The sequence below is a fragment of the Seriola dumerili genome, unplaced genomic scaffold (assembly GCF_002260705.1).
Source record: "Seriola dumerili isolate Sdu_G_001 unplaced genomic scaffold, Sdu_1.0 BDQW01000531.1, whole genome shotgun sequence".
Lineage (NCBI taxonomy): Eukaryota > Metazoa > Chordata > Actinopteri > Carangiformes > Carangidae > Seriola > Seriola dumerili.
Window position 1 is genome coordinate 1496053 of NW_019174786.1, and position 27985 is coordinate 1524037.

General features: G+C 39.2%; 2 protein-coding genes across 2 annotated transcripts; both read left to right on the top strand.

Moving 5' to 3' along the window:
* The first annotated feature begins 2857 nt into the window (after positions 1–2857).
* On the top strand, positions 2858–18916 carry LOC111235611. The gene is made up of 23 exons (XM_022764119.1): positions 2858–2901; positions 3638–3894; positions 4477–4752; positions 4903–5181; positions 5286–5492; positions 6286–6552; positions 9505–9600; positions 10410–10413; positions 12354–12478; positions 12647–12682; positions 12907–13170; positions 13675–13947; positions 14044–14319; positions 14873–15235; positions 15899–16159; positions 16469–16732; positions 16996–17109; positions 17249–17264; positions 17362–17450; positions 17583–17639; positions 17804–17845; positions 18183–18248; positions 18369–18916. The coding sequence occupies exons 1-23, from the start codon at positions 2858–2860 to the stop codon at positions 18374–18376; spliced, it is 3684 nt and encodes a 1227-aa protein (XP_022619840.1). The 3' UTR covers positions 18377–18916.
* A 2707-nt stretch (positions 18917–21623) lies between these two features.
* On the top strand, positions 21624–27726 carry LOC111235612. Its single transcript, XM_022764120.1, has 6 exons — positions 21624–21723; positions 23377–23490; positions 24478–24651; positions 25138–25404; positions 25752–25996; positions 27670–27726. Exons 1-6 carry the CDS (start codon positions 21624–21626, stop codon positions 27724–27726), a joined length of 957 nt encoding a protein of 318 aa, XP_022619841.1.
* Positions 27727–27985: the final 259 nt, after the last annotated feature.

Consider the following 27985-nt stretch of genomic DNA (forward strand, 5'->3'; position numbering starts at 1 on the left):
TGTGTCTGGGCAGTGTTGGAGGCTATGCATGTTGAAGGAGGGAAACCAAATGCTGTGCTGACCCTAATGTCAAACTGCATTTACTGAAGAGTCTGTTATTTTCATAGATAGAGTTTATTCATGCATTAATCTGATCATGTCAACAGGGCAGCCGAATGAACAAGTGGACAGTGCAGAGAAGTCTGAAGGGGGGAAAAGATCAAACACAGCTACAGTAAAATAAAACAGTCCTGCCTGAAGATTTTAATAACAAAGAGTCATATGATTGATTTTTACACAGAAAGTAATTATACTCTCTGTTTGAGTCGTGGCATGTTGTGCTGGCTGCTGTGTTACACTTCTGTGTGAGCTGATGAACGTGGAAGCAAAGGGGCTGAATGGATGGAATCAGTTAACTTCAACAAAACATTATCTATGATTGAGACGAATGTTGGTGTACACTCTGTTATGGAAAACATTTCTTTTTCTGACTTGAACAGTATCTGAACTGAAGGCCACTCTGACAGCAGACAGGACAGTTATACCAGCAGGGGACAGTGTGACACTGACCTGCTCTGTGAACGGCTCTGCTGGTTTACAGTATGAGTTCCTCAGATCCTTCTCAAACACTCATCAACTCCAGCCATTTAAAGCTGGTGAATCAGACACAGAAAATATTTCCCAAGGAGGTGTTTACAGCTGCAGAGGATGGAGACCAGAGAGAAATTCTGTCACAGCTCAAAGTGATTCAGTCACCATCCAGGAAACTGGTGAGTTAACTGATTTTCCCTGGAGTAAAACAACATGGATTCTTTAAATCATAAAACAATACATGAAGTGTGGAGGAGATCAGTTACAGCCCTGATGAATGAATGACTGAGGCCCAGTACCTCTTGTATGTAAAATAAAGTTATAAAACAATTAGTAAAAACTTCATCAGGGCAGGAATATAATAGTTGTTGGACACTTTAATTTGTTTACAAACACAATAGAGGAGTTGAGGGTCCTTTCTTAATGCTGCTCATATTTATTTATTAATATTTATAAACATCTGGAACTGGATAAAACATGTGACTTCTTTATGCAGTATTAGTAGACTTGACATTGAACATCACTCAGCTGCATGTTTAAGCAAAAATGTTTTTATATTTTAAATGTATATTTTTCTTTTAATATTTGATATTTATTATCAGATTGTGTGAGTCGGTGACGGCAGATGTGCTGCTTTGTTCTCTTCTTCCTATTTGATTCTTTTGTCATTTCCCAGCATGAGAACAGACACATCATTAAATTTGCTGTTGATTCTTTGTTCCTCAGTATATTGTCTGATAACTTATTACACATTTCTATTTATTTCTTCATGTTGAGTGTTTGTATGACAAAGGCGATGCTTGTGAATACGGGAGGTTTAAGTGAGGCACATTTATCCCTTGAACAACAGCTGGTGTTAAAGCTGCTTGTTCATTTCCTCACTTTTCAGTATTTATTTCTTTAATTGTTTAAATAATTTTTAAAAATATTTTCATACAATATTTTTATTACCAGTTTTACTGCTGTTGTTATTGCTTTTGCCATTTTGTATATTTATTGCTTAAAAAATCAACTGAACTGGACATTAATGATTATCATTGCCATCTGAATTTGTGCTGAAAAGTTTTGCCTCTTGATTTTATAAATTTAGTTATTTTCTTACTGTGTATTTCTGTCAACAGTTTCCATAAGGGTCATACTACTGACCTACTGGTCTGTGATATACAGTGGTGAGAAGATCATTGTCAGATGTGAGATCCAGGGAGGTGGAGGCACTGGGTGGACGTATGAATGGGAAACAACCAGCATAAACAATCCTCCATCACACAGTGAATACACTATCAGCAGTGTTACTGTGTCTCACAGTGGAGACTACAGCTGTAGAGGTAGAAGTGACTATTACTTAACAGAGTGGAGTGACGTCTTGACATTGACAGTATCACGTGAGTTGGACCGTCTTTCATTCATTCTGAAAATGTCATGTTTCTAAATGTTTTCATTGATCTAAATTAAAGAGGAAACATTTTTCCTCCAACAATAATGAAGTCTCTGAGGAGCAGCTCAGTGACAAATAGTGTTTGTTGTTATTGTGAGAACAGAGGAAGTGAAGTGGAGCCATGATACAGTGAGCTGTTGAAATGTAATGATTGACAGAGAAATGCTCAGGGAAGAGCAGAGAACTATGTGCTTTTCTTCCATCAAGTGAAGAACAAATCACAGTGAGTCTGTGCTGAGCTCACCAACAGGACCTCAGCACCTGTATCACTTCCTGTATGGGAACCATGCCACTGATCACTGCACTAATACAACATGAACACTACCTAGTTAGTGAGTTATGTGGGAGCTCCTGTGTTTCCTAAATCACTTATCCACCAATGAGAGTCATGTGATGTTTGTAACTTTCATGTGATGGTAGCAGCTGTTTTATTCCACTCATTTAATTGCTTCTTTTGGTTCAATCTGAACAGCTGATAAACCCAAGGCCACACTGAGAGCAGACACAAAAGTTATACCAGCAGGGGGCAGAGTGGCACTGACCTGCTCTGTGGATCAGTCTCACAGCTGGAACTACGACTTGTTCAGACGTGACTCACACTCTGCAGCTGATCCAGTAAGAGATGTTAGAGCAGGCGGAGTTATGGTTGTCTCAGAGGGAGGTTTCTACCGCTGCAGAGGAGGGAGAGGAGACCCAAAGTTCTTCACTCAGAACAGTGAGGACGTCCTCATTCAGAAAACTGGTGAGTTTAGTCATTTAATATTCATTGTTGTGTTCAGATCTCAGTCGTTTCAAAAAGAGTCATTTGGTGTCAGAAGCAAAACAGGAGAGTTTTAATGGAAAAATGAAAATATGGCAGCAGCTCTTAATCCTCTGAGGATGGAGAGAAACAAACTGTTAGTCTCTCTTCAGGTCGTGTAAAAACACAAATCAAGAGTGGAAGATACTTCAATGACACTTCTCACTGACATCTACAGGTGGTTAAAACACATTTCTCATATCACAGTATTTGTGAGACATTGTGACCTTGTCTTGGTTCTTGAACACAGAGCAGCCCCATGTTTTATCTGAGGAGCTGCTGTCATGTTTCAGTGCAGAGTTTAAACCAGTCGAGCAGCTTTTATATTTTTCTATAAAATAGACGTCAGCTGTTGAGTCAGACTTGTCAGTGAAGAGTTTCCTTCAACTGGCTGCTGCTGAAGTTTGTCCTTAATCCCTGTTTGTATATAGTGTATGAAACAGTGTGTGTGTGTGTGTGTGTTTGTGTGTGTGTGTGTGTGCGTGTGTTTGTATATTGTTAACAAAATGTTTTGAGTTTTATGAATCCATTTTGACAAACATGTTAGTTTTTTTTTGTTGATGAAATTGTTTCTGACCTGATACGTTTGTTGGTTCACACTCGGCACTTAGTCCATTTTGGAAATTCATGGCTTTTTTTAATGTTTTCATACTTTTGTTTTTCACCTGTGTTTTTGTTTTTATGGCCATTGAATCATGTTTGTATTGTTCATTAAACTGCTACAAAATTCAAACTACATTAGAAATAGTGATACTAACTGCTATGATTTTCATTTGAGTTTTATAAATTTAGTTGTTTTCTCACTGTGTATTTCTGTCAACAGTTTCATGTAGGGTCACTGTGACCCTGCAGCCCAACTGGTCTGTGATATACAGAGGAGAGAAGATCACTGTCAGATGTGAGATCGATGGAGGTGGAGACACTGGGTGGACGTATGAATGGAGAACACCCAGCTCAAACAATCCTCCATCACACAGTGAATACACTATCAGCAGAGTTACTGAGTCTCACAGTGGTGACTACAGGTGTAGAGGTAGAAGAGACTATTCCTTAACAGAGTGGAGTCGGGTCCTGAGATTGACAGTATCACGTGAGTTGAACATCTTTCATTTATACAAAAATTTTGTTTTCCTATTTTTAAAATCTCTTCCGTCTAAATAAAACAACAAGAACATTTCAGACATCATTGTAGCTCTGTTCAGCCACTCAGTGAAAAATGTTTTTTACTTTAGTAACAAAGGAATGAAAATGAGCTTTTTACTGTGACATCAGAGTAACTTCTTAAGCACTATACAGTTCTGATACATGAAGAATAAAATGACCTGTGGTTGTTTAATGAGTCCACAGTTTCCACTGACATCCCTCAAAAATGAAAGTGTGTTTTTTGGCTGTACACATGTAGTTTTCTTTGTAGCAGAAGTGAGTTATGATGCAGTTGATTCAGTTGTTTTGGCTGAGATGTTGATTTATTCATTTATTTATTTCCATCATTAATCCCTAGAGGTGTCAGGTTGTCAGGTTGCATGTGAGTTGGGTGAAATCAGTTTCAGTGAATCCACCTGTAATAACTGTCAGTGTTTTAAGTCTGCTCAGAGTTTATGAAACAAGGTAACAGGGAACAAATCCTATTTTAACCATTGACTTGTTTTGTTTTTCACTGTGAACTAAACAGCCAATAAACCCCAGGCCTCACTGACAGCAGACAGCACAGTCCTACCAGCAGGGGGCAGAGTGACTCTGACCTGCTCTGTGAACCCATCATCTGGTTGGAAATACTACTGGTACAGAGAGAAGAAACTCTCTGAACCTCTGAACAGACATGATGCTGTTTCCCAGACAACTGGAACAACCAGTGTCTCACAGGAAGGACTCTACTGGTGCAGAGGAGGAAGAGGAGACCCAGTTTACTACACACACTTCAGTCAGGCTGTTAGGATTGACACCATTGGTGAGTTTGGAAATAAACGCACAATGTAGAAGAAGAAGTCTATTGTGTATTCATGATGCATCATTAAGATTGAGATAAAAAAAAAATCTAATGTTAATTGAAACTTTTTATATTTTTATGTTCTTATTGTAAATCCTTGAACATGAACAGTCTCAAACACGGCTGTTGTGACTCTGCAACCAAACTGGACTGAGATATACAGAGGAGAGACGATCACTGTCAGCTGTGAGATCCAGGGAGGAGGAGACACTGAGTGGACGTATGAATGGGAAACTAACATCTCACTCAAACCTTCAAATCAACATGAATACAGGATTAGTTCTGCTTCATCATCCCACAGTGGAGACTACAGGTGTAGGGGCAGGATGAAAAGTGCACAACATAATACAACAGAGTGGAGTGATTCAGTCAAATTGACAGTGTATGACAGTAAGTCTGATCATATTTCATGTAAACTGAAAATCTAAACACCTCATGTGTTTAGGGATAATGTCATAACATGATTTCATTCTGAGAAAATAACTTTCCAACAGATAAACCCCGGCCTGTCCTCACTGGGTCTCCATCATGGCTGAGTCCTGGAGCCTCAGTAACTCTGAAGTGTGAGGTTGAACATCCATCTGCAGGATGGAGGTTCTACTGGTACAAGGCTGTTCCTGATGGATCACAGCGCTCCTACAGCTATGAGCTGCTCCCTGGAAGCAGCATTGGGACTGAACAGGATTCCTACATCGTCCATGGTCAGACACACACAGCAGGATATGTGTGTAAGGCTGGAAGAGGAGACCCAGTGATTTACACTGAGACTAGTAGAACAAAGTTTGTCTGGTCTGGAGGTGAGTTTGTTGTTTCAATGTTCAGTCATTACCTGAATTCATCCATGTGTTTTTGTCTGAGCAACATTTCCTAAAAACAAATATTCATGTTGGTAAAGAAATGTATTTTTACATTCATGGTCCCCAGTGGAAGAAATGGACTGATTGTGGAACTGGGTTGAATATCCTCATCTCCTTGTTTCCTTCTGTCCTTCCCTTATCCTTCTTCAGTTAATCTGAAAGCATCAAAGCCACAAACAAACACAGAGATACAAGGTTTCCACCTCTCATTGAAGTGCAGCTCCACTTTCCTCAATGTGTTCTTTTATTTTGGATACTTGAGCTCATCTTAATGTTTATTCTCCATTGCTTTTACTCCCCCAGCAGACAGGACAAGTGCAGCTGGAGAGTTGAGTCAGTGGTCAGGCAGGTGCACAGACAGATTAATAAATGAATAACAACAAAAGACTTCAGCAGGTAACAAGTGTAGAAAAACATCCATGGAAACACCTGGAACCGCTCAGCAGCATCATTCATTTCTCTGCTGTCTGTCCATGTGCTGTTTGTTCCAAACTCTGCATCTTGTTTCAGTGTTGGTGCTGCTGATGTTTCTAACACTCACCAAACAAAAGATGAACAAAGGAATATTTACACTGAGCTGTTTTTAATGTTCATATCTCTGTTGCTGCTTTGACCCTTTTCTGTGTTTGTTCTTCAGATGTTCGTCCATCAGCGTCTCTCACAGTGAGTCCTGACAGAGCGCAGCACTTCAACTCTGACTCTGTCTCACTGAGCTGTGAGGGAAACTCTACTGAGTGGAGAGTGAGGAGGTTTGATGAGAGTAACTACCTGTCACACTGCTCTGACTGGGGGAGAATGACCGGATCCACATGTAACATTTACAGTTATGGGCCCAGTAATGCAGTGTACTGGTGTGAGTCTGGATCAGGAGAGTTCAGCAACACAGTCAACATCACTGTACAGAGTACGCTTCACTGCATTTTCTCTCTATTTCACTTTTTCTGGAATTTGAATTATTGTCAAAGTCTCATGTGAGTTAATTGATCACGTCTTAGAATTGAGTTGTTACATATATAGTTCCTTGGAGAGTTCGGTCCGTTACATGGTTTTAATCATTAATTATATGTTACCAAACAAAGACACTCATTTCCTCCATGTCCTGTACACTTCACATAAATATGTTGTTACTGAATGAAAATGAAATGTCAATGTTCAGTCAGTCTTCTTCATTATTTAGCAGCACCATGATGTTGGTGGCAGGTCTCACTTCACTCACTTCATCTCTTCACAAAACAAATCACGTCCAAATTCTGGCCACAGTAAATATCTTCCTCCTTGCAAAGTACTAAGTGAAATTTCTTTCCTGTAACAAGCCACTGAAAACATTCGATAGTTTAGTTTAGTTTTTTCCTTCAGACTATCATATAAAAAATAATAAATGGTGTTAATTTAAATAATATTGATGAGCACATATTAATTACGTCTCCATTCTCTCTTGAGCTAATGAGCCACAACTTGGCTTCTCATCTGTGGCTGCAACTAAACATCACATCAACATCATCATAGTCACATCTTTCCTCTCATCCTGTCACATGTTGCCTCTCATCATGATGAGGCTTTGGTTTAGTGTCGGTCTTGTATGTTGACAGCTGATCTGAAGGAAACAACTACAGTAGAATTTACAGGACAATGTAAAAAGCTGTTGTTTATTTGGCAACAGGTTCTGTAAAACACACACAGCAGGTTGTAAGTAAACAAGATCAAATGTCAGGTCTTATGATCATCCTGTAAAATAAATCAGCAGTGAATAAGAATAAAAGCATATAATTAATCCATTCTCATCATGTCTGTCAGCTGGTTCTAAAGCTCGGCACCAGCTGATCTCTGACTGAAACTTCATATTCTGACTGTTACAGATTATTATACTCATGGTATTATCCTGCTGAGCCCCGTCCGTCCTGTGACTGAGGGAGAGTCTGTCACTCTTGGCTGTAAACTGAAGACAGAACATCTTTCCAGTGTGTTTTTCTATCAGAATGACAAACTCATCCAAAATGGTTCCAGAGTGGAGCTGAATATCTCTGCAGTGTCACAGTCAGATGAAGGTTTCTACAAGTGTCAGTCCTCAGGACGAGTGTCAGCACAGAGTTGGATGTCAGTTAAAGGTGAGTAGGATTAAAATATTTGATTCCTTTTGTATTTTGTGAAGTGTGTTGCTCTGACAAAGGAACACTGTCAACATATAGTGTATTCATGTGTATGTGCTGCTGATGTATTTTTTAAAGTTTTGTTTTTCCTAAGGCTTGTAGCCACCTGTCTTTCATTTTTATGAAATGCCTTTATCAATTCTGTTAAGAAGAGGTGTATCAATACTGTTAACATTTAATTAACACTTTATATTCACAATAGCTGTGCCAAGACCTGAAAGCTCTTCATTTCCCGTGTGGCTGATCGTTCTGCTGGTTTGTGGAGTCGTTCTTGTTCTTCTCCTGCTCCTGTTGTTTCGCTTCAGACAGTCCAAGGGTGAGGCATTTTCCCGCTGACATTAAATGGTTTACTTACTCTTTAATTATTCAAATAAATAGAAGCACCCTGTTCTCACCACATAAAATAGCAGTAGAACAATTTACAATCAGAAAAATCATCTAACATCAAATGTCTCTTTCACAGATTCACGCTTCATCAGGTCAGTGCAACACGCTCTTCTCCAGTCTGAAATGCAACAGCAGTACATTCTTCTTCTGTGTTAAATTTACTGTATTTATTACATGTTTCAGGCCGATCCAGTCACAGAGCACCAGCTCAACTGCAAGTTATGGAGTTCACCAGAATGAAATTCAACGTAATGAACACGCCTCTCCTCTAAATGGTTGACATTTTATTTACTTTTCTTTTTTTTTTCCTTTTCATGGACTCTTCATTAAAATTTCTCACACTCAGTTTCGGATCAGATGAATGTTAATCATAAGTTGAAGTCCACAAGACAGTTTTGTCAAATAATCCGTTGGCCACATCCACAACAGATCAGAGTATTTTACACTGATTCTACTCGAACTGAACCTAAACTTCAAGACGGATAGAATCCACAAATATTATTCACCTTAAACACAAATCAACAAACAAAAAACTAACTGTGGATTTTTGTTAAAAATGTGATATTTGTTTTGTATATTGGAGGTAAAAGGATTATTCTGACCTCAGCTTGCTCTGTTACTGTAGGTGATACTTGTCTCTATGACACAATCAGAGACTCTGAAGATGCTGACAATGGTACAGTATTTACCTTTTGATTAACGTGAGACAGTTACAAATACAACACTACAGGCGTTTGATATAAAATCCTTTAACTCAAAAATATGTTTATTTTACCTGCAGGTGAATCCCAGGATGTGACGTATTCTTCTGTTGAACTTAAAAACATTAGAAAGAAGAGTAAGTACTCCAAATGTAGAAAACAAAGAAAGAGTTTTTGACCTGCAGTGCCTAAAAAAATATAGTTCTTTTCTTTTCTAAATTCCTCTTAACAGAGAAGCACCTTGAAGCAGCTGAGACCTCCGTTTACTCTGATTTGAAGATAGGAACAGGTATGCTCAGATTGTGTATTGTTGCATCTACAGTGTGTGATTGTCACTGTGTGTTGCGTGGCATTACTTTCCAGTATATTTCCATCTCACAGATATGGAAGAAAACGGATTTTGTCTTTTATATTTTCACTCTCTGGTCACACTGTTGCAGATTATGAAATACTGTTGCTTATATGTGGAAATTCCCCCTCCACCTTCTCCTTTTTGTCTTCCATAAATGAGGTGGCACAAACATTGATAATTAAAATGTTTTTATTTCAGTATCTTATGCGACACAGAAGCATAAGCATCCCGTATTTCTCGCACTGTCTCTCTACTTGTAAATCCATCAGCTGTGTATTATAGAGATCTGGCTTCTGTTTTAGACAATAGTCCCATGTACGCCGAGGTCAACATCATCAGCAAAGGAACAGCCAAGAAAAAGAAAGGTTAGTAAAGTCTTCATTCACCTGCATTTGTATTTTCCAACATGTTGGCCTTGGACACGGTGTGATGTGTGCTGTGTGTTTAATATTGGTAAAGTAGTTGCTGTGGTAATTACTTTTTTTTCTTAGTGAGTGTCTCTTTAGTAATGTATGGTGTGTTTATTTCATGTTTCATATTCGTGCTGAACAACTGTTTACTTACATTTCCACTACATCAGTGAACTCTGTAAAAGCCATATTACTCTACCTGGTTAGTTTCAGCACAAGGGGCATTACAATACTGTCATTTTACTTAGTGGAGATGTTAACCCTGACAATCTACCTGTCAGTTCAGTACTTCACCTTCAACGGTCTCGATGTAATCATCTCTCCTTTCACAGGAAAATCAACTCCTGCTGCAACTGATGAGACTCTTTACTCTGAAGTGGAAGTACAAGGAACATCTTTTGGTAATAATGCTGCCATGCTATTTGAATATTATGCTGATTTTATGAGTTGCAACACACGACAGCATGTCAGAAAGCAGCTTTACATCTTTGATAAACCTTTGTCTTACTCGAAGCGACAATCAAACTGTCAGTTCAGCACTTTATCTTTGGCAACTGTCTCAATCTAATCATCTCTCCGTTGACAGGAAAATCAACTCCTGCTGCAACTGATGAGACTCTTTACTCTGAAGTGGAAGGACAAGGAACATCTTTTGGTAATAATGCTGCCATGTCATTTGAATATTGTGCTGATTTTAGGAGTTATAACTCAGCTTTACGTCTTGGATAACCCTGTGTCTTTTTTCTCTTGTGTTTTTCTTCCAGGTCTGTAAAGAAAGCTGCATCATCAAAACCAAAGTAATATGGTTGACAGTATCTTCTGAAACCATTGTGAGCACCTCTGCTTTCCAAATATCAGACATGCTCACTATTTTTTACTGTTAATTTGTTAATAGATTACGTAAATAAATGGGTTTAATACTATTTTAGCACAAGGCATAAGAGCTCCGAGGTGTTTTCACATTTAATATTTATGAGTGGTGTTATTATTTTTATTGTTATTGTATTTTTTTTAAGTTTTTAACAGTTTATTTTGTCATTTATTTGTAACTTTTTAGTAGGAAACTTTGAATGCAGGCTTTTCCAAAAAACAGCAACAATTAGCAGTTTGATACATTATATTTCAGCTTTAGTACTCAAGTTATTGTGCAGTTTTAAAGTCATTAAGTGTGAGATGATAGATAAAGCCTACTGCAGTTGCTCTTGTACAACGTTTAATGTCACGTTGATGCTGCGCTAATATGATGCTTCCATGCTTGTACATTGTAGCTGTGAAAACAGTAAAGATGCATTTGGATGTTTTATCTAAAGGAAATGATGATATATGAGGTTCCAACGCTGAGGATTATGTGAGTGTTTGCAGTATTTAATCATCTGTTGTGTATCATTGCTATCCAGATATCAGAGATGCAGTGTTTTGTGAGTTTAACCTGTTTGACATAATGTGAGTGTGATCCAGCTTTTCTCAATAAAATACCACCAAGATGGCTGAATTGTTTTGTCAATATTTATTCTCATATTTTTGTTACAATTTGCAAATTTAACATTAAATGAAGAAAAGAAAAGTAGCTAGGTGCTCCTGTCCCCTTTAAGTATTAACTAGTAATACATTTGAATTCTCATACAGGGTTTATTTAATCAGTCTGTCTGAAAAGTTAAAACTTAATCCTGCAGGCGGTCTGTGTATTTTAAATGAAATGTGAATCCACTATTGTACTGGACAGAACAATTTGAACAATTAGGGGCAGGACTTCAGCTTTTCACACTCTCTGCTGTTCATGAGACTATTTGCTCGAGCTCAGTCACTTCCTGTAAGAGAGGCTGTGACCAAGTTTGAAACAAGAATTTCCCCGTAATGTGAAGAGAGTCCGTGGTGGGGTAACAGAATACTTCTTTTACTATACTGAAACTCCACTTTATGATTTCAGCTGAAGAATGAACATATTTCCAGATAAAATCTTCACCGTTGTGTGAGGGAACCAGTGGACTTCCAGCACTATTGTGTTTATTTTATATATTTTTTACAGCAGTATCAGGAATTGCCAATACTTTGCGAGGCCACAGTAGCCTTCAGGATGACAGGAAGGGAAGAGAAATGACTCTCTCCATGCAGCCTCACGAATCATTCCACCTACCTATTACTTTTCAGCAATTTTCACGGGCAGTTTTAAACTTCAGCAATCGCACAATATCTGCTAAACTCTGACCCAGTTAAGAGCTGGTCATACTCGAAGCTCGTCCACCATAAGTGATGATGTAATCTAATGTGAAAAAGCTCAAACACATTCATTGTGAACTTTATAGCTGTCTCTTACCATTAGAGTTAAAATTCGATTGATCAAAAGCATGGATGTTGTGTATATGCATGCAAAGATGTGTACTCATTACACAAGCACAATACAGGCACTATGGACGCGAGGAGCGTCTGCTTATAAAGTATCAAATTCACAAAGCGACACAATAGAAAATGCTGAAGGTAAAATGGCAGGTATTTTTATGAGATGCTTTGATTCCTTTGCATTAAATTTAAACTCGTCTGTTTGTGCAGTGACAGAAGAAGAAGTGTAAGTACAGTCTTTAGTTGTGTCAGCTTTGAGTAAAAGGGAAGGAAGCGAAGGCAAGTTTAACTCGGAAGAAGAAGAAGAAGTTGGTAAAAAAAAAACAACCCGTGGAATATTCATATGAACTGTAACTTCTGTTTCTTCACAGTCCCTGGCTTCTATTCATTTGCTTCAGTTTCAAGCTTTCTCTTTACAACGCAGAGGAACTTCTCAGCGTGACGGTGCTGGATGTGAGGATGGGACAGATTTCACCCTGTGTGCTCGGGTTGTTCTGTGAGTATTGATGTAGATTGAGGAAAACGTGGGAAGAAAAGACTTCCGGAGGTTCATTCAGTTTTCCTGAAAGTACTTGAAATCATGCCATTGATGCAAGCTCTGCTATTTGCTTTGGTTATTGTTCATTGATGGTTTCTGTTTTTCCGATAATGTCCATTATTTCAGTGCTGATCACTCTCCTCTACTCTGGACATGCTGAAGGTAATTTCTCAGTTTTCTTTCTTTTCTTTTTCTGTTCTCACTTAAGATGAATGTCCACTTACTGCATCACTTTAAGCACTTTCTGTTGCTTTTTCTCTCTGTTGTCAGTGTATTCATTTTGTCAATCTATGCATCCACACAAACAAATAGATTGTGACTAGAATAGTAGATATTTTATGTTGCTAACTGTGTAGTGTTGTATGAATGTCCGTGTTGTGTTCTAGATGCTGTGCTGACCCTTGAGCCCAACTGGTCCACTTTCTTCACTGGAGAATCTGTTACCTTAATATGTGACACGCAGGAAGTAGAGGAAACAGACTGGGAATACCAAATCAAGAAGGATAGCTGGGAATTTGTTCAGTACAATTCCTATAAACGCTACACATTACATCTCTGGACAGGCTACAGTAGTAAATACCAGTGCTTTGCTCGCCACAGGCGCACTTATGAAATAAAACGCAGTAACATCATCTCTTTGACTGTATCAGGTGAGTCATCAATGTTTTATCACCATAAAACTTTCCCATGACCATTAGCACTTATGCAGGAGCCCAGCTCATATGATTGCCCGAGTTGTGTAAAGTCTAGTAACAGTATAAGTCTAACTGTATTTTCAATCATATGTTGTAAACATTTTTAAAATACCCTGAATCTTGAAACTTTGACCAGGACCTCTGTATTTTTCCCTGTTACTTTCCTCACAGAAAAATATGGTGCCAGTCTTTTAAAAGCTCAGCAGACAGTGTAATCCAGAATGACCATTTGCTGTTAAACATCAGCTAATGTGGATAAAATAATCAGAAATAAAATTTTAAAAAAAAGGAGAAGAAGTACACGGCTGAGCGCTCCACATCATTATTTGTGGCCTTTCAAGAATTACCACAAAATTAAGGAAATGTTTCCCTTGTGAAAACCAAATACCGGATTGATGTGGTGTGTCATATACTGTCCTATTCGTTTGATAATTAACATGATTTTGTTTCTTATAATGGGAGATAAACCCAAGGCCATACTGCTGCCAGGCACAACAACCATACCAGCAGGAGGCAGCGTGACACTGACCTGCTCTGTGGACGGCTCTGCTGAATGGAAATATTACTGGTCCAGACAAACCTCAGGGTCTTATGAAGATCTGACCATGAGATATGGTGATCAAAACAGAGAGGTCAATATCTCACAAGGAGGCAACTACTGGTGCACCGGAGGTCGAGGAAATCCAGTCGTCTACACTCATGCAAGTGATGTGGTCCCCATTAAGATAACGTGTGAGTTCAATGATTCTATTTGGAATAAAACGACATGCGTTCCTGATTACAATTTTAAAACCTTCTTTGTTGATTTTATATTTCTGGTGTCAACAGTTTCCAACAAGGTCACTTTGACTCTGCAACCCAGCTGGCGTCAGATTTTCAGCGGTGAGACGATCACTCTCAGATGTGAGATCGAGGGAGGAGGAGACATTGAGTGGGAGTATGAATGGAGAACACCCGTGTCGAGCACACCATGGACATACGTTAATTACAGGAGCATCAATGCGTCTCTGTCCTGCAGCGGGAGCTACACGTGTAGGGGTGCACACAGAGGGGACCGGGATTCTTCAACAGAGTGGAGTAAAGGCATCACAATAACAGTATCACGTAAGTCATACATTTGTTATGCTTTCATCTCCTGGCGTGTCAACATACAGAAGGTACAAACTGGGGTTGTCAGCATACTGCAGGTTCTGGAGTAATATCATTCAGAGAACCTGTAGTGTGTGATACACAGATTTACTCCAATAGATCAAAGTAAACTGAGTGACACTGAGTGGACGTATGAATGGGAAACACCCAGATCACTCAAACCTTCAGGTCAACATGAATACAGGATTAGTTCTGCTTCATCATCCCACAGTGGAGACTACAGGTGTAGGGGCAGGATGAAAAGTGCACAACAGTTTTCAACAAAGTGGAGTGATTCCTTCAGTTTGACAGTATCTGACAGTAAGTCGCATCATATCTCATCAGTCATTATTAATCTCCGCTGAAATCATTTATATTGTAGAGTACACATTCACATTTCTGTTATAATGTAGATGTAGAGGATGGACAGAAATAGAGAAATCATATATACACTATGCAGGATAAAAACATTGTATGTAATCCACCAACAAAACATACTAACGTGTTTACAATGTGGGAAACTCACCAGATAAACCGCGGCCTGTCCTCACTGTGTCTCCATCATGGCTGAGTCCTGGAGCCTCAGTAACTCTGAAGTGTGAGGTTGAACATCCATCTGCAGGATGGAGGTTCTACTGGTACAAGGCTGTTCCCAGATTGTCCAAAAGCAACATGTATAACCGCTACCACTCTATACGTGGACGCTGGATAGATTTTGATTACTACCACTCCTACAGCTACGAGCTGCTCCCTGGAAGCAGCAGTGGGACTGAACAGGATTCCTACATCGTCCATGGTCAGACACACACAGCAGGATATGTGTGTAAGGCTGGAAGAGGAAACCCAGTGATTTACACTGAGACTAGTGAACTAAAGTTTGTCTGGTCTGGAGGTGAGTTTGTTAGTGTCTTTTCTTTCTTTATAGGGGCAGGTGTCATCAGCCCAGACATTTAGTTTCCCAACACATGGATAGGGCCTGAGCATTGCCCCGTTCATCTGGAGGTCAGTTTGAATGTTTGTTTTTTGGTTTCCCGCCCTTTCTGTTCACTTTGGTCTTTCCAGTTTCTAACAAACGTGTCTTAAAAACTAAAAACCATGTTGACTTTTTATCTTCAGTGCACATTGTAGAGCGACTGTAGCTCAGGAGGTAGACTGGGTTGTGAACTAATAGGAATATGTGCAAAGCACTTTGAGCATCAATCAATCAAGTATTTGTCAAATCTGGTAACGGTAACTTGCTTCAGACAAAACTACGAAAAACACCAAACACACAGCCTCATTTACATTCAACCATTTCTAAACCTGCGTCTTTAGCTCCAGGTCCTTTGTCTTCTTTTGTTGGGGCAACTTTTCAGGGTGCATTACTGCCCCCTGCAGTTGGCAGGAATGTATAGTATATCAACCCTGTGCTTATATTATGTATGCACATTCTTGTTTGCCCTGGTTCAACACTGTTTCGTTTTATCCTCAAGAATACAAGATTAAAAAACACAATAAACCTAAAGGATTATTTTCATTGTGTTTTTTGACCTTTCTTCCTGTGTTTGTTCTTCAGATGTTCGTCCATCAGCGTCTCTCACAGTGAGTCCTGACAGAGCGCAGCACTTCACCTCTGACTCTGTCTCACTGAGCTGTGAGGGAAACTCTACTGAGTGGAGAGTGATGAGGTTACCTGAGAGTTACTACCTGTCCTGCTCTGACTGGGGGATAATGACCGGATCAATATGCAACATTCATAGTTTGCAGTACGCTGATGCAGTGTACTGGTGTGAGTCTGGATCTGGAGAGTTCAGCAATGCAGTCAACATCACTGCAGGTCGAGTTTTAATCATTTGTTTTTCTTGCTTCGTGTAATTTATTCTGTGTCCTGTAGATTCTGTCTAGGTTCAGTTTATAATGTGAAAGTAAAGTGTCTTAAAGTGGAATACTGCATGTTGTTTTTAAAAGTACTGGTGGCTTCACTCACTCCCTTTGACACTATTAAGATGTAGGTGTACAAGCCAAATGTCAGGTCAATGTCTGCTGACTCTAAAGTTAGAAAAGATTGCAAGTGTGATCTCTAATCTATATAAATCAACTTGAAAGAGCCGATCTCTGAACTCCATCATTTTTGACCGTTTCACAGATACATATATTATCCTGGTGAGCCCTGTCCATCCTGTGGCTGAGGGAGCATCCGTCACCCTCAGCTGCAAGCTGCGGCCAGAAAATGTCCTTTCTAATGTGTTTTTCTATAAAAATGACAAACTCATCCAAAACGACACCAGGCGGGAGCTGACCATCCCCGCAGTGTCAAAGTCACATGAAGGCTTTTATAAATGTAAAGGAGAAACTTCACTGCGGACTTTGCGGAGCAGCACGTCACCAGAGAGTTGGATGTCAGTGAAATGTGAGTATGGTTAAAACAGTTTCTTCAGCAGTTGTTTAGTAAGTTGTGCTACAGTTAACTTTTTAGTTTGTGAGTGAGAAATGGGTTTTTATATTATGGTTTTTATTAATGAAAAGGAAGCTCATGGTTAACACACGTCATTGTTTCTTAATCTTGGAGTTTTGTTGCTAAGACTTGACGTGACCTTGACACTGTCTTTGTAAAGCACTATGGAAACTCTCTCTGAGAAGAGTCACATAAATAATATAGATAATTCATTATAGCAGTGTCCAGACCTGAAGACTCTTGGTTTCCTGTGCCGCTGATTGTTGGGTTGGTTTGTGGACTTTTACTGATCCTTCTCCTGCTGCTGCTGTTTCGCTACAGAAAGACAAAAAGTGAGATCTTTCCCTTCTGATATTTGATTACACTCTAATTAGTCGACAGACAAATGTATTCAGATGTAATTACGTGCCGTATCAACAATAGAGCAATTTGCAATACAAAACCATGTAACAGCAAATGTCTTTTCCACAGATTCATGCTTTATCAGGTTGGTACAACATTTCTCTTATTTTGAGCATAACAACTACATTACAGGTTCCCCATTAAATATATTCAATTTATTATATCTGTTGGGGTCTTGCCAGGTCTCAGAGCACCAATCAGAGCTCTGCTACAGACCACATGATGAAACAGGATGAAACTCACTGTAAGAAATACACTTCTCCTCTCCATGGTCAGCCATAATCCTGATTCATTTCATCACCAATTAGGACTAATTAGAAATACTAGAATACAATGATTTAAGGGGATTGTAAATGATTGATAATTGACAATCTCTGATGTTTAAATAATATGTTCATTTCAGATGAATCCAGCGATGTCGCAGATTCTGTAATCAAGCTTGAAAATGTTGCTAAAAACGGTGAGTAAGAAAAACATGCGGTAAATAGAAAATACCTGAGCTGTTTTTGTTTTCATCACTGTTCTGCTGTGCTGGCATTTACATAGACATGAGGCCATGCCACATGCTATTTATCTTTGTCCATCCATCCATCTGTATAACCTGAAACACGGCTTCTGTTTCAGATGACAAACTCATGTATGCCCAGCTGGTCTTCCACAAAAAAGGTAAAGCTTGAAAACAGTGTAATGTGATTTCTGTTCATCCAAGACAATTATGATTTTTCAGTGTTTGTAAAATGGTAGTTTTTATTTTTTCTGCTTGTTGAACTTTATATGATTTCTTCACATGCTCATTATCATTATTTGCAATTCCCACTATCAAATCATTTCATCTTACTGCAGCTAATATTGCAACCTGTGACATATTCTCTCTTGCGTTTTGTTTGTTTGTTTTACATTATGTTTGTATCGCTGAAGAAAACAGTATGAACCGGTACATTAGCAGTGTAAATTGAGACATTACTGGAGAAACATTTCAATCGAATCATCTCTCTTTTCGTAGGAAGATCAGCTCCTGCAGCAGCTGATAAAACAGTTTATTCTCAAATCAAAGTTGGACCAGCTCATGGTAATAATGCAGCAATAACATAACATGCATACGGGTTAAATAATGCGCGTGAAATGACAGAGATCGCCCTTAATTTTTGAGTGACATCACAATCTCTTTTTTCCTTCGGTTTTCTTGCAGATCAATAAAGAGATCGACAAAACCGCTGGAATGTGTGACAACATGAAAACGACATCTTTAATTAGGAAATATTTTCAGCTTTTATGTACTGAAACCCTTCTGTGCAACTCTGCTATCCAAATATAAAACTTTAATTTGTACAGGTTATGTAATGGCAAAGACATAATATGAACTTAATCCATTTTACTTGGTGAAAAGACAACATATCATTTAATATAATATAATATAATACGCCCTTTTAATATCTGTGCACTGTATGTTGTCACTTAATGTTTTAAAGCTGTTGTAGGCAGCAGCAGCAAAAAGTAACATTTTAGAGCTTCAGTACCAAGGTGGTAAAGTCAGCATCTGTTACAGTGTTTACAAGCTGTACATGTTTATAACATTTAATTTATTGTATACGATAAACTCTTATCCAACAACACATCCTGTTTTTTCCGTCTTCCTAAAAATGAATTGCTAGGTACTACATGTGGCTTCTTTTCACCTGGATGTTCAGGTGGAAGTTCAGTTGATCCTTTATGCATCAATAAATATTTGTTCCAGCAGCAAGTTCACAGTAGTGTTTCTGTTCTACGTGGTTTTGCTTACACAGCCAGTTTCATTTATTAATATTTAGTAAATATATTTTTTTATTGAATTATATTTCAAATTTATGAATATCTAAGTGAATGTGCTAGCCACTCATTTGTCGTCTAGGCTTGCTTGAACTAAGATATAAAGCGGCAGGAATTCGAACAGTCGTAGTTAAACGACACTTTACTTTATAGTCAGACAGGATATAAACAGACAACAACAAACCAAACATGTCAGGAGGCAAATGTGGCTTCAGCAACAAAACCAGCCAGATAAACGTATAATTGTTGTGTGAAGTCTTGATTTATGGCTAAAAAGTGTTTTCTGTGGTCACATTGACCTTGACTTTTTACCCTTGACCACCAAAATCTACTTGGTTCATCCTTGAGTCCCAGTGAACATTTGTGCCAAATGTCAAGGGATTCCCTCGAAGAGTTCCTGAGGTTTTGCATTCACCATGCCAAGATGTTTTCTGAGGTCACCGTGACCTTAACCATTGACCTTTGACCACAAAAACCTAATGAGTTCGTCTTTGACTCCGAGTGAACGTTTGTGCCAAAATTGAAGAAGTTAATTCGAGTCGTTACATCAGCTACAGGTGCAGTGAAACAGTCCTGAGGTACTTTCTGCTGTACTCTGCTGTTTTGGTTCATTCATACAGTGGCACCATTTCAGCTGCAGCATGAAGCTGTTTTTAGCAACAAAGGTTTGACGACCCCCTGCACACTAACCGAACAACAGGGCAGGGTATGCAGTGCAAAAAAACTTTGTCACAGTTTCACAATGATCATTGAGACTTAAGACCAAAACACAGGCTACCTTTCCAGACTGTACATAGGCTACTGTGCAGTGTTTGTTGAGAGATGTTACTATGACTGTTTCTTTATCACTATAATGAATTTTGAGAATGTTTGCTTATTTTTTATTTTGGATTTGAACCCGCCTCCTGACGACATTTGGATGAAGCTTATCATCTTGCTGCTCTCGTCTGCAAGACCTGTTCTTGAGCTTTGCGACAGCCTGGGCGTCGGCTCCTCTGTGAGTCTTTGCCTGTGGTTACACCAAAGATCCTCCTCTGTAAAAACCATATTTCCATCCAAAAGCACTTTGCACCGAGCTTGTGGCAAAACACAGCAAGTGAACTACATATCATTCATATGGTTAGGTCATAGGTTACAGCTTTGAAATTAAAATGTCTGTTTCTGATATGTTTGCCTTGTAATATGACTGTACAATATTAATTGTTATACTCAAATGTTATTTATAAAATTTGCCCATGTGGAACATAATGTTATGCATGTTTAAATCCTATCATGGTGACACTCACTATCAAATTTGTTTTGCTAAACTGGTACCACCAGAGATTCAGTGTAGTTGTTGAGTGTTTATGTGAGTGATCATTTATTATATTATTGCTCATAATATTGAGAACAAAGGAGTGGGTGGGATAAAAGATCTAGAAAGACCAAGCTCTCACCTTGGTGTCGGAGAATTCGTATTGTACTCAATTCTCAAGTTGTTCTTTCCTGTGGGGGAAGTTGTGACTAAGTAAAACTGAAACCAAAACTTTTACCGACATGGGAACATTTATTGTTGTGTCTTGGGTTGCTGTGACATTTTGTGACCCCCAACTTTCTTTATTGCAGTTTCTGCAGTATGCATGTCATTGTCTTGTGAGGGCAGGATGTCTTCGTCTAGATCGGAAACTGGGGACATCTATAGAGTGTTTTGGTTAATGTGACACATGTCAGGTTTTAAGGATTGCAGTGCAGTGCAAGTTCACTTCACAAGAGCCCCGAATCATTGCCTCTTCCTAAACTAAATGAATTACTGTTTACTACTATAGGCCGGGATTACTTTTAATATCAAAGATAAACAATGTACAACATAAAGGTAGCTGCGTTGTTTGAATTGCCAGCACTAGACATGCCGGACACATGCGGGGAACCATCATGAAACACGGTTCTTCTTCGGATGTTTTATTTTTAGCTTCTTGATGCGAGACTGTTACTGTCTGGTCCGTGAATGCTCGTTCAAGTTCTTGAGTTGCTAATGGATACGTTCCCTTCATCGTTCACCACAAACATCAGTGTGTTCAATGAACGTGCTCTTTTAGTGCATTCATGCACTCTGGACTTGTATGACTATAGGGAGCTGACAGCTCAACAGACTTGAGTTCTCTGTCTGAGATAATGCAATGCTGCATATCAGTAGCCTTATAAATCAAACTGTGGCACTTCACAGGGTAGAGGTTTTAACTCAACCTCACACACCATGTGTGAAGGCTCCATTGGAAACTGGAAAAAGGCAGGCGAATTCAAAAATGACTTGTCAGGTGATGGATGAACCATCTATCACAGTCCATCACGAGCAGCAAATCAGATCATCGAACCACATGATGTTCACTACCGGTGGAGGCAGTTGGTGAATCAAACTCTTGCCTAAGCCGAGAGAAGCATGAAAACATCTTTTCCATTGGGAAAAGCCTTCAACGCTGTCCTCTGGTTTTCTGTCAACGAAGCATCACTCTTCATTTCTCGTGTAACTGATAAAACCTCTTGCTGTTGGTGTTTGCAGCAAACTGCGATGCACTGTGTGTTCTGGCAGCTCTCGGTCATATGCAGCATTGTGGGTTTCAGCAGTTTGTGCTACAGTAGCTCTTCTGTGGGACTGAACCCGATGGGCCGGCCTTCGCTCCACACGTGCATCAATGAGCCTCTGGCACCCACGACCCTGTCGCCGGTACACCAGTTGTCCTTCCTTGGACGACTTTCGGCAGGTACTGACCACCTGCCATTGTGGAGAGGCTCTGACCTAGTCCCCTAGTCATGACCATTTGGCGCCTATCAAAGTCGCTCAGATCCTTACACTTACCTGTTTCTCCTGCTTCCAACACATCAACATCAAGAACCGACTGTTGGCTTTGCTGCCTAATATATCCCACCCCATGACAGGTGCCATTTTAACGAGATAATCAGTGTCATTCACTTCACCTGTCAGTGGTTTTGACGATGTGGCTGATTGGTGTAAAATATTACACAGAAATAAACAAAACATACAATGACATGATATGAATCTGTTAAATGGTTTATTTTTCATTTTTCTCCAATAACTTCTCGTTACCTACGTGGCACAGCCGCCTCTGTCTGCGACTGTGCAGGAAGTGTAAAGTTTTTCTGGTTGAACCCAGAGTATACTTTCGTCTTACGCTCAACCAACTCAGAAGCAGAGCGACAGAGTGTCAGAGTGCTGCATGTGAGGATGGGACACACATCGCTCTGTGCGGCAGGGATATTCTGTGAGTACATTACTCTATGAATGGCATCGATTGAGGAGAACATAGTTAGAAGAGCAGTGTGTCAGGGTTTTGTCTAGTTCTAGATTTAACTGGTTTATATTGAAACGGTCGTTTAGAGTCTCAGACTGTTCATTTGTCACAGAGAGATATAATAATTGTTGGTTCATTAGCAGTGATGATTTGATACCTGTATACTATCCAACTCTATTTGTCTCTGATGAAACTCTTTTTATTTTAGTGCTGAATACACTCCTGTATTGTGGATATGCTGAAGGTAACTGAACACATCTTTTCACATCCTCTTTCAGTCTCATATTTGTCCATGTATTATTATTATATTATTATTATTTTTATTTTATATTATAATTTTTTATTATGTTATGAAATGTGCACGAGAGTTTGAAATTAAATCTTCATTCTTCTTTTTCAACTCTCTGGAGTATTAGCTAAGATCTTTTTATTAAATCAACCCCTGTGCACACAGAGGAGTGAAGTAGAGTATACTTCCCTTTAACGTCGTCTTCTAGTCTAGATAAGTCAAGACTTAATAATTGTTGAGTCAGTCACTTTGTTCTTCTTCTGTCTAATCATTATGTGATCATTGCAAAGCTAAGCAGCATTTTTTTCTAGTGATTCTTCTGCTTTCTAACTATTACTAATTCTTGCAAACAGCTTCCAGGGCTGTTCTCTGGCTGCAGCCCAAATGGCCTGAGATATACTCTGGAGAGATGGTCACTCTCAGGTGTGATATTAAGTCTGGAGGAGACACTGAGTGGGAGTATGAGTGGGTAACACCCACACCCATACATTTGACAGAAAAAGAATTCAGGATTAGTTTTGCTTCTCCGCGCTACAGTGGAAGCTACAGATGTAAGGGAAGAGTCAAAAGTGCACAGCAGCATTCAACAGAGTGGAGTCCTTGGGTCACATTGAAGTTTTCTTACAGTGAGTCATCCTCATTCACACTGTTAATGATTCGTTGTATAAAGTATTTATTGCTTCTAGTATTTAGAGAGAAGTAAATGTACATCATAGTATGTTTTCATTATGAAAAATCACTCTCTACCAGGTGCACCCCGGCCTGTCCTCACTGGGTCTCCATCATGAAGTGTGAGGTTGAACATCCATCTGCAGGATGGAGGTTCTACTGGTACAAGACTGTTCCTGATGGATCACAGCACTCCTACAACTATGAGCTGCTCCCTGGAAGCAGCAGTGGAACTAGAAGGGATTCCTACATCGTCCATGGTCAGACACACACAGCAGGATATTCATGTAGAGCTGGAAGAGGAGACCCGGTGTTTTACACTATGTATAGTGAAACAAAGTTTGTCTGGTCTGGAGGTGAGTTTGTCTTTTCATTTCTTTCTTTAAAGAAGCAGATGTTTTGTCACCGAGTCAGTCTGTTCAGCTGTTTGACTGTGATCAAGTTATATTGAGGACAATGACGCCATCTCCAGTCCAAACATGTAGTTTCAAACTCACTCAGTTTTTTTTAAAGGCTACGTTTAGAACTGTGATCTGTTTTTTTAAAAAAAGGGAGACAGTACTGAATCATCAGTGACACATTTTCTGCCATCAGTAAAGTAGGCTACCTCCTAGAATAAAGAACTGTGTCACATCTGAACTGTGTGGAGTGAATTTTAAATCTTCAAGTGAATCATGATTCTTGCGGCTGCTTTTCTGGTGATTTTTCTCTCTTAAGAATTCGTGCAAACAGCTTTCACGGCTGTTATTGTGCTGCAGCCCAACTGGACTGAGATATACAGAGGAGAGACGATCACTGTCAGCTGTGAGATCCAGGGAGGAGGAGACACTGAGTGGACGTATGAATGGAAAACTAACAGATCACTCAAACCTTCAAATCAACAAGAATACAGGATTAGTTCTGCTTCATCATCCCACAGTGGAGACTACAGGTGTAGGGGCAGGATGAAAAGTGCACAACATAATACAACAGAGTGGAGTGATTCAGTCAAATTGACAGTGTATGACAGTAAGTCTGATCAATTTTCATTTCATCTGAAAATGTAAACAAGTCATTATGTATTTTGGGATAATGTTTTGAGAGAAAAATGATTCCATGTTCAGAGACTAGACGTCTTAACATGTTTTCATTCTGAGAAAATAACTTTCCAACAGATAAACCGCGGCCTGTCCTCACTGTGTCTCCATCATGGCTGAGTCCTGGAGCCTCAGTAACTCTGAAGTGTGAGGTTGAACATCCATCTGCAGGATGGAGGTTCTACTGGTACAAGGCTGTTCCTGATGTAACGGACAATGCCAATTATGATTACGGATATGACCAGATCATTTTTACCACATGGTCAGATATACATGACCCCTACAGCTATGAGCTGCTCCCTGGAAGCAGCAGTGGGACTGAACAGGATTCCTACATCGTCCATGGTCAGACACACACAGCAGGATATGTGTGTAAGGCTGGAAGAGGAAACCCAGTGATTTACACTATGTATAGTGAAACAAAGTTTGTCTGGTCTGGAGGTGAGTTTGTCTTTTCATTTCTTTCTTTAAAGAAGCAGATGTTTTGTCACCGAGTCAGTCTGTTCAGCTGTTCAGCAGCTAAATGTGATCAAGTTATATTGAGGACAATGACGCCATCTCCAGTCCAAACATGTAGCTTCCAACTCACTCAGTGATTTTAACGTATACTTGATGAGGCTGATTTTTTTTTACATGAGCATAGCCCCTGAGCCCCCTGTCATACTGACACATGATTTGTGTGAATATTCAAGACCATGAAGAACATGAACTTCCTCCTCTCCTTATTTCCTTCTGTTCCTCCATCTTTCTTTCTTCATTTGACCCTAAATCACCAAACTAGAGACGAAATCGAAACAGAAATTATTTGAACTCTCATTATATCTTTTCCAGATGTTCATCCATCAGCGTCTCTCACAGTGATTCCTGACAGAGTGCAGCACTTCACGTACGACTCTGTCTTTGTGAGCTGTGAGGGAACCTCTGCTGAGTGGAGGGTGAGGGGGATTATTGATGATGGCTCCCTGTCATCCTGCTCTGACTGGAGGATGCTGAACAGATCCACATTCAAAATAGAAACTTACAACCCCAGTAATGCAGTGTACTGGTGTGAATCTGAATCAGGAGAGTTCAGCAATGCAGTCAACATCACTGTACATGGTAAGTTTTGATGAATTTCTTTTCTAAATAGACTTATTGTAGACTCAACCTACTGTAACTAGGCTTGTTCATTTATTCTCCTTTGAAAATGAAATGCTTGTTCTTGTTATAATTATATGGTCTAGTCTTCATCACCACCATGGAGCAGCAAAATAAATCTTGATGCAGCCCTGTCTCCTAGGAATTACATTTCCATCCAAACTAAACTTTTAAATTAAAATTTTTCTAGTTAATTTATTTATTTCTGTTTGTCGTTTTAAAAGTTGTAATGAAAGTTACATTGCTGTACAAAATAGAAGAGTTTCAGCAGGATTAAAGCTGAGCTTCTGAGCTTGACCTTTTAACAGATAAAGGTGTTATCCTGGTGAGCCCTGCCCATCCTGTGACCGAGGGAGGGTCTGTTACTCTTGGCTGCAAATTACAGAAATTAAAGAGGGCGCAGTATCCATCCCGCGTGGTTTTCTATCACAATGATAAAATCGTCCAAGACGACATCAGGGTGAAACTGAATATCACTGCGGTGTCAAAGTCGGATGAAGGCTTCTACAGGTGTGAATATTCGGGAGAAAAATCACCGCAGAGTTGGATATCGGTAAAATGTGAGTACATTTCAACGATTTCCTCTGAAACTGAAACGCTTTAAATTGTGTAGGGGAACTTGTTTCATACATACGGGTTTTTAAGGGAGAAATATAAAATCATGCAGGAAGTGAAATGTAAAAACACACAAAAGTAAATTATTGGAAATCAAATGAATGAAATATTGGTAAGTAAACCATTGTTTGTGCCAGTGTGTATTTGCATCCGTGTTCCTATATTTCTGGATTTATATGTTTGTGTGTGTTTGTCTGTGTATGCTTTAGATGTGTACAGTGAATGGTGATGCTGCATAAAAACATAACATGTATTTATACTTATCATGTAATATTTTTTATGGCCGTGTCAGGACCTTTGTTTCTTCTGTCGTTGCTCATTGGGCTGGTTTGTGGAGTCGTACTCATTATTCTCCTGCTCCTGTATTGCTATAGGAAATCCAAGGGTAAGACCTTTTTTTACTCTAATGTTCAATTCTGTACACAGATGCATTCTGATGTCATGACATGAGATAATAATCAATCAGGATTCAGTACAACACCATCTGACAACATGTTTTTTTCACAGATCTCTGCTTTGTCAGGTCGGTACTCTTTTCTCTCATTTTGAACATAACAGTTGCACGTTACTCATTTCTCATTCAACTTATTTTCTTCACTTGATTTTATAGGTTCACTCAAAGAGCTAGTGAGGGCACTGCTCTGAGTCACATGGTCAACCAGAGGAGAACTGAACCTAATGATTACTTCTTTCCTCCACATGGTCAGCCTTCATTCTAATCTTGATCGATTCAACAGCTTATCAATATTGTGACCCGAAGATTTCTAACTTAAGTTTGCGAAACTAAGTGAAACTACATTTAAAAAAAAAAAAAAACTGCAAAAAATTAGATCATTAATGCTGATGCATCAACATGTATATAGCATTTTAGTTTTATCCATATTGTTGCACTGTTAAGGAGTTAAGCCCACCTTCATTTGTCAGTCGGTTCACTGTTGTGTTGCTGTGTTGGATCACTGGGAAATATTTCAAACTAGGGTCTCAGCACTCTGCTGATTGTGCAGCCTCAAAGACACCCTTTGTTTTTGTATTAGATGACCAATGCTGGATCCCTGATACCCACAACTCATTTTTCAATGAGTAATGATCTGTCATCAAAGAACAGATGAAAGTCTTCCTGCGTGTCTTCTAAAATCAATCAATAGGGGATTGCATGTCATTTTTTCAGCTGTTCCTTTTGTGCTCTTTAAAGCTTCTTGGGAGCAATAAATGTCAAAAACTGTCGGCCCCTTGTTTTATTTATTTATTGCTTTCATGTAATTCTTCATGTAGTCCTCTCTGCACAGTTGGGTGTCCCATAGTTCACAGGTGCACTGTTGGAAAAATTCAAACAAATGGACAGTGACAGAAAACCAGAAAAGTCCTGGAAAAACAAAAATCTTTGCTGCTTTTGCGACGCTGAATGTTTTACCCCAATTTTATGCTACAAACTACAATATTATATTATCTGTTCTACTTATCTTTACACTACACTGTGTTGCAGTTATTTGAGAAAACTCAATTCTCTACACTGTCCAAACAGGACATGCACTTAATGCGCTTAATGAAGAGAAGAAAATTATCGCTCTGCGCCGGTACGAGCCGTGGCTGACCTGACCTCACTGTGGTGAGGTCAGGTCAGCCGGAGGTGATGTGTGCATCTGTGAATCAGATCGTCCAAAAACATGAGAAAAAAAAGGTACAGGACAAAAGAATTAAAGAATCAGCTTTTGTGAAGTTGTGATCGTAACCAATAAAGTCAAAAATTCAAAGATTCTGAAAATGATATTTTAAACAATATTATAGCAACAAACAACTATTTCCCATGTAAGATGATGAGATGAGACCAGAGCGCAGGTGAATTATTAGAATTGAAAACGTTATGCACACAATATTTTTAGTTTGTTGCCGTTTGTAGAGAGATAAGATCTGGTGTCAGTGTGATGAT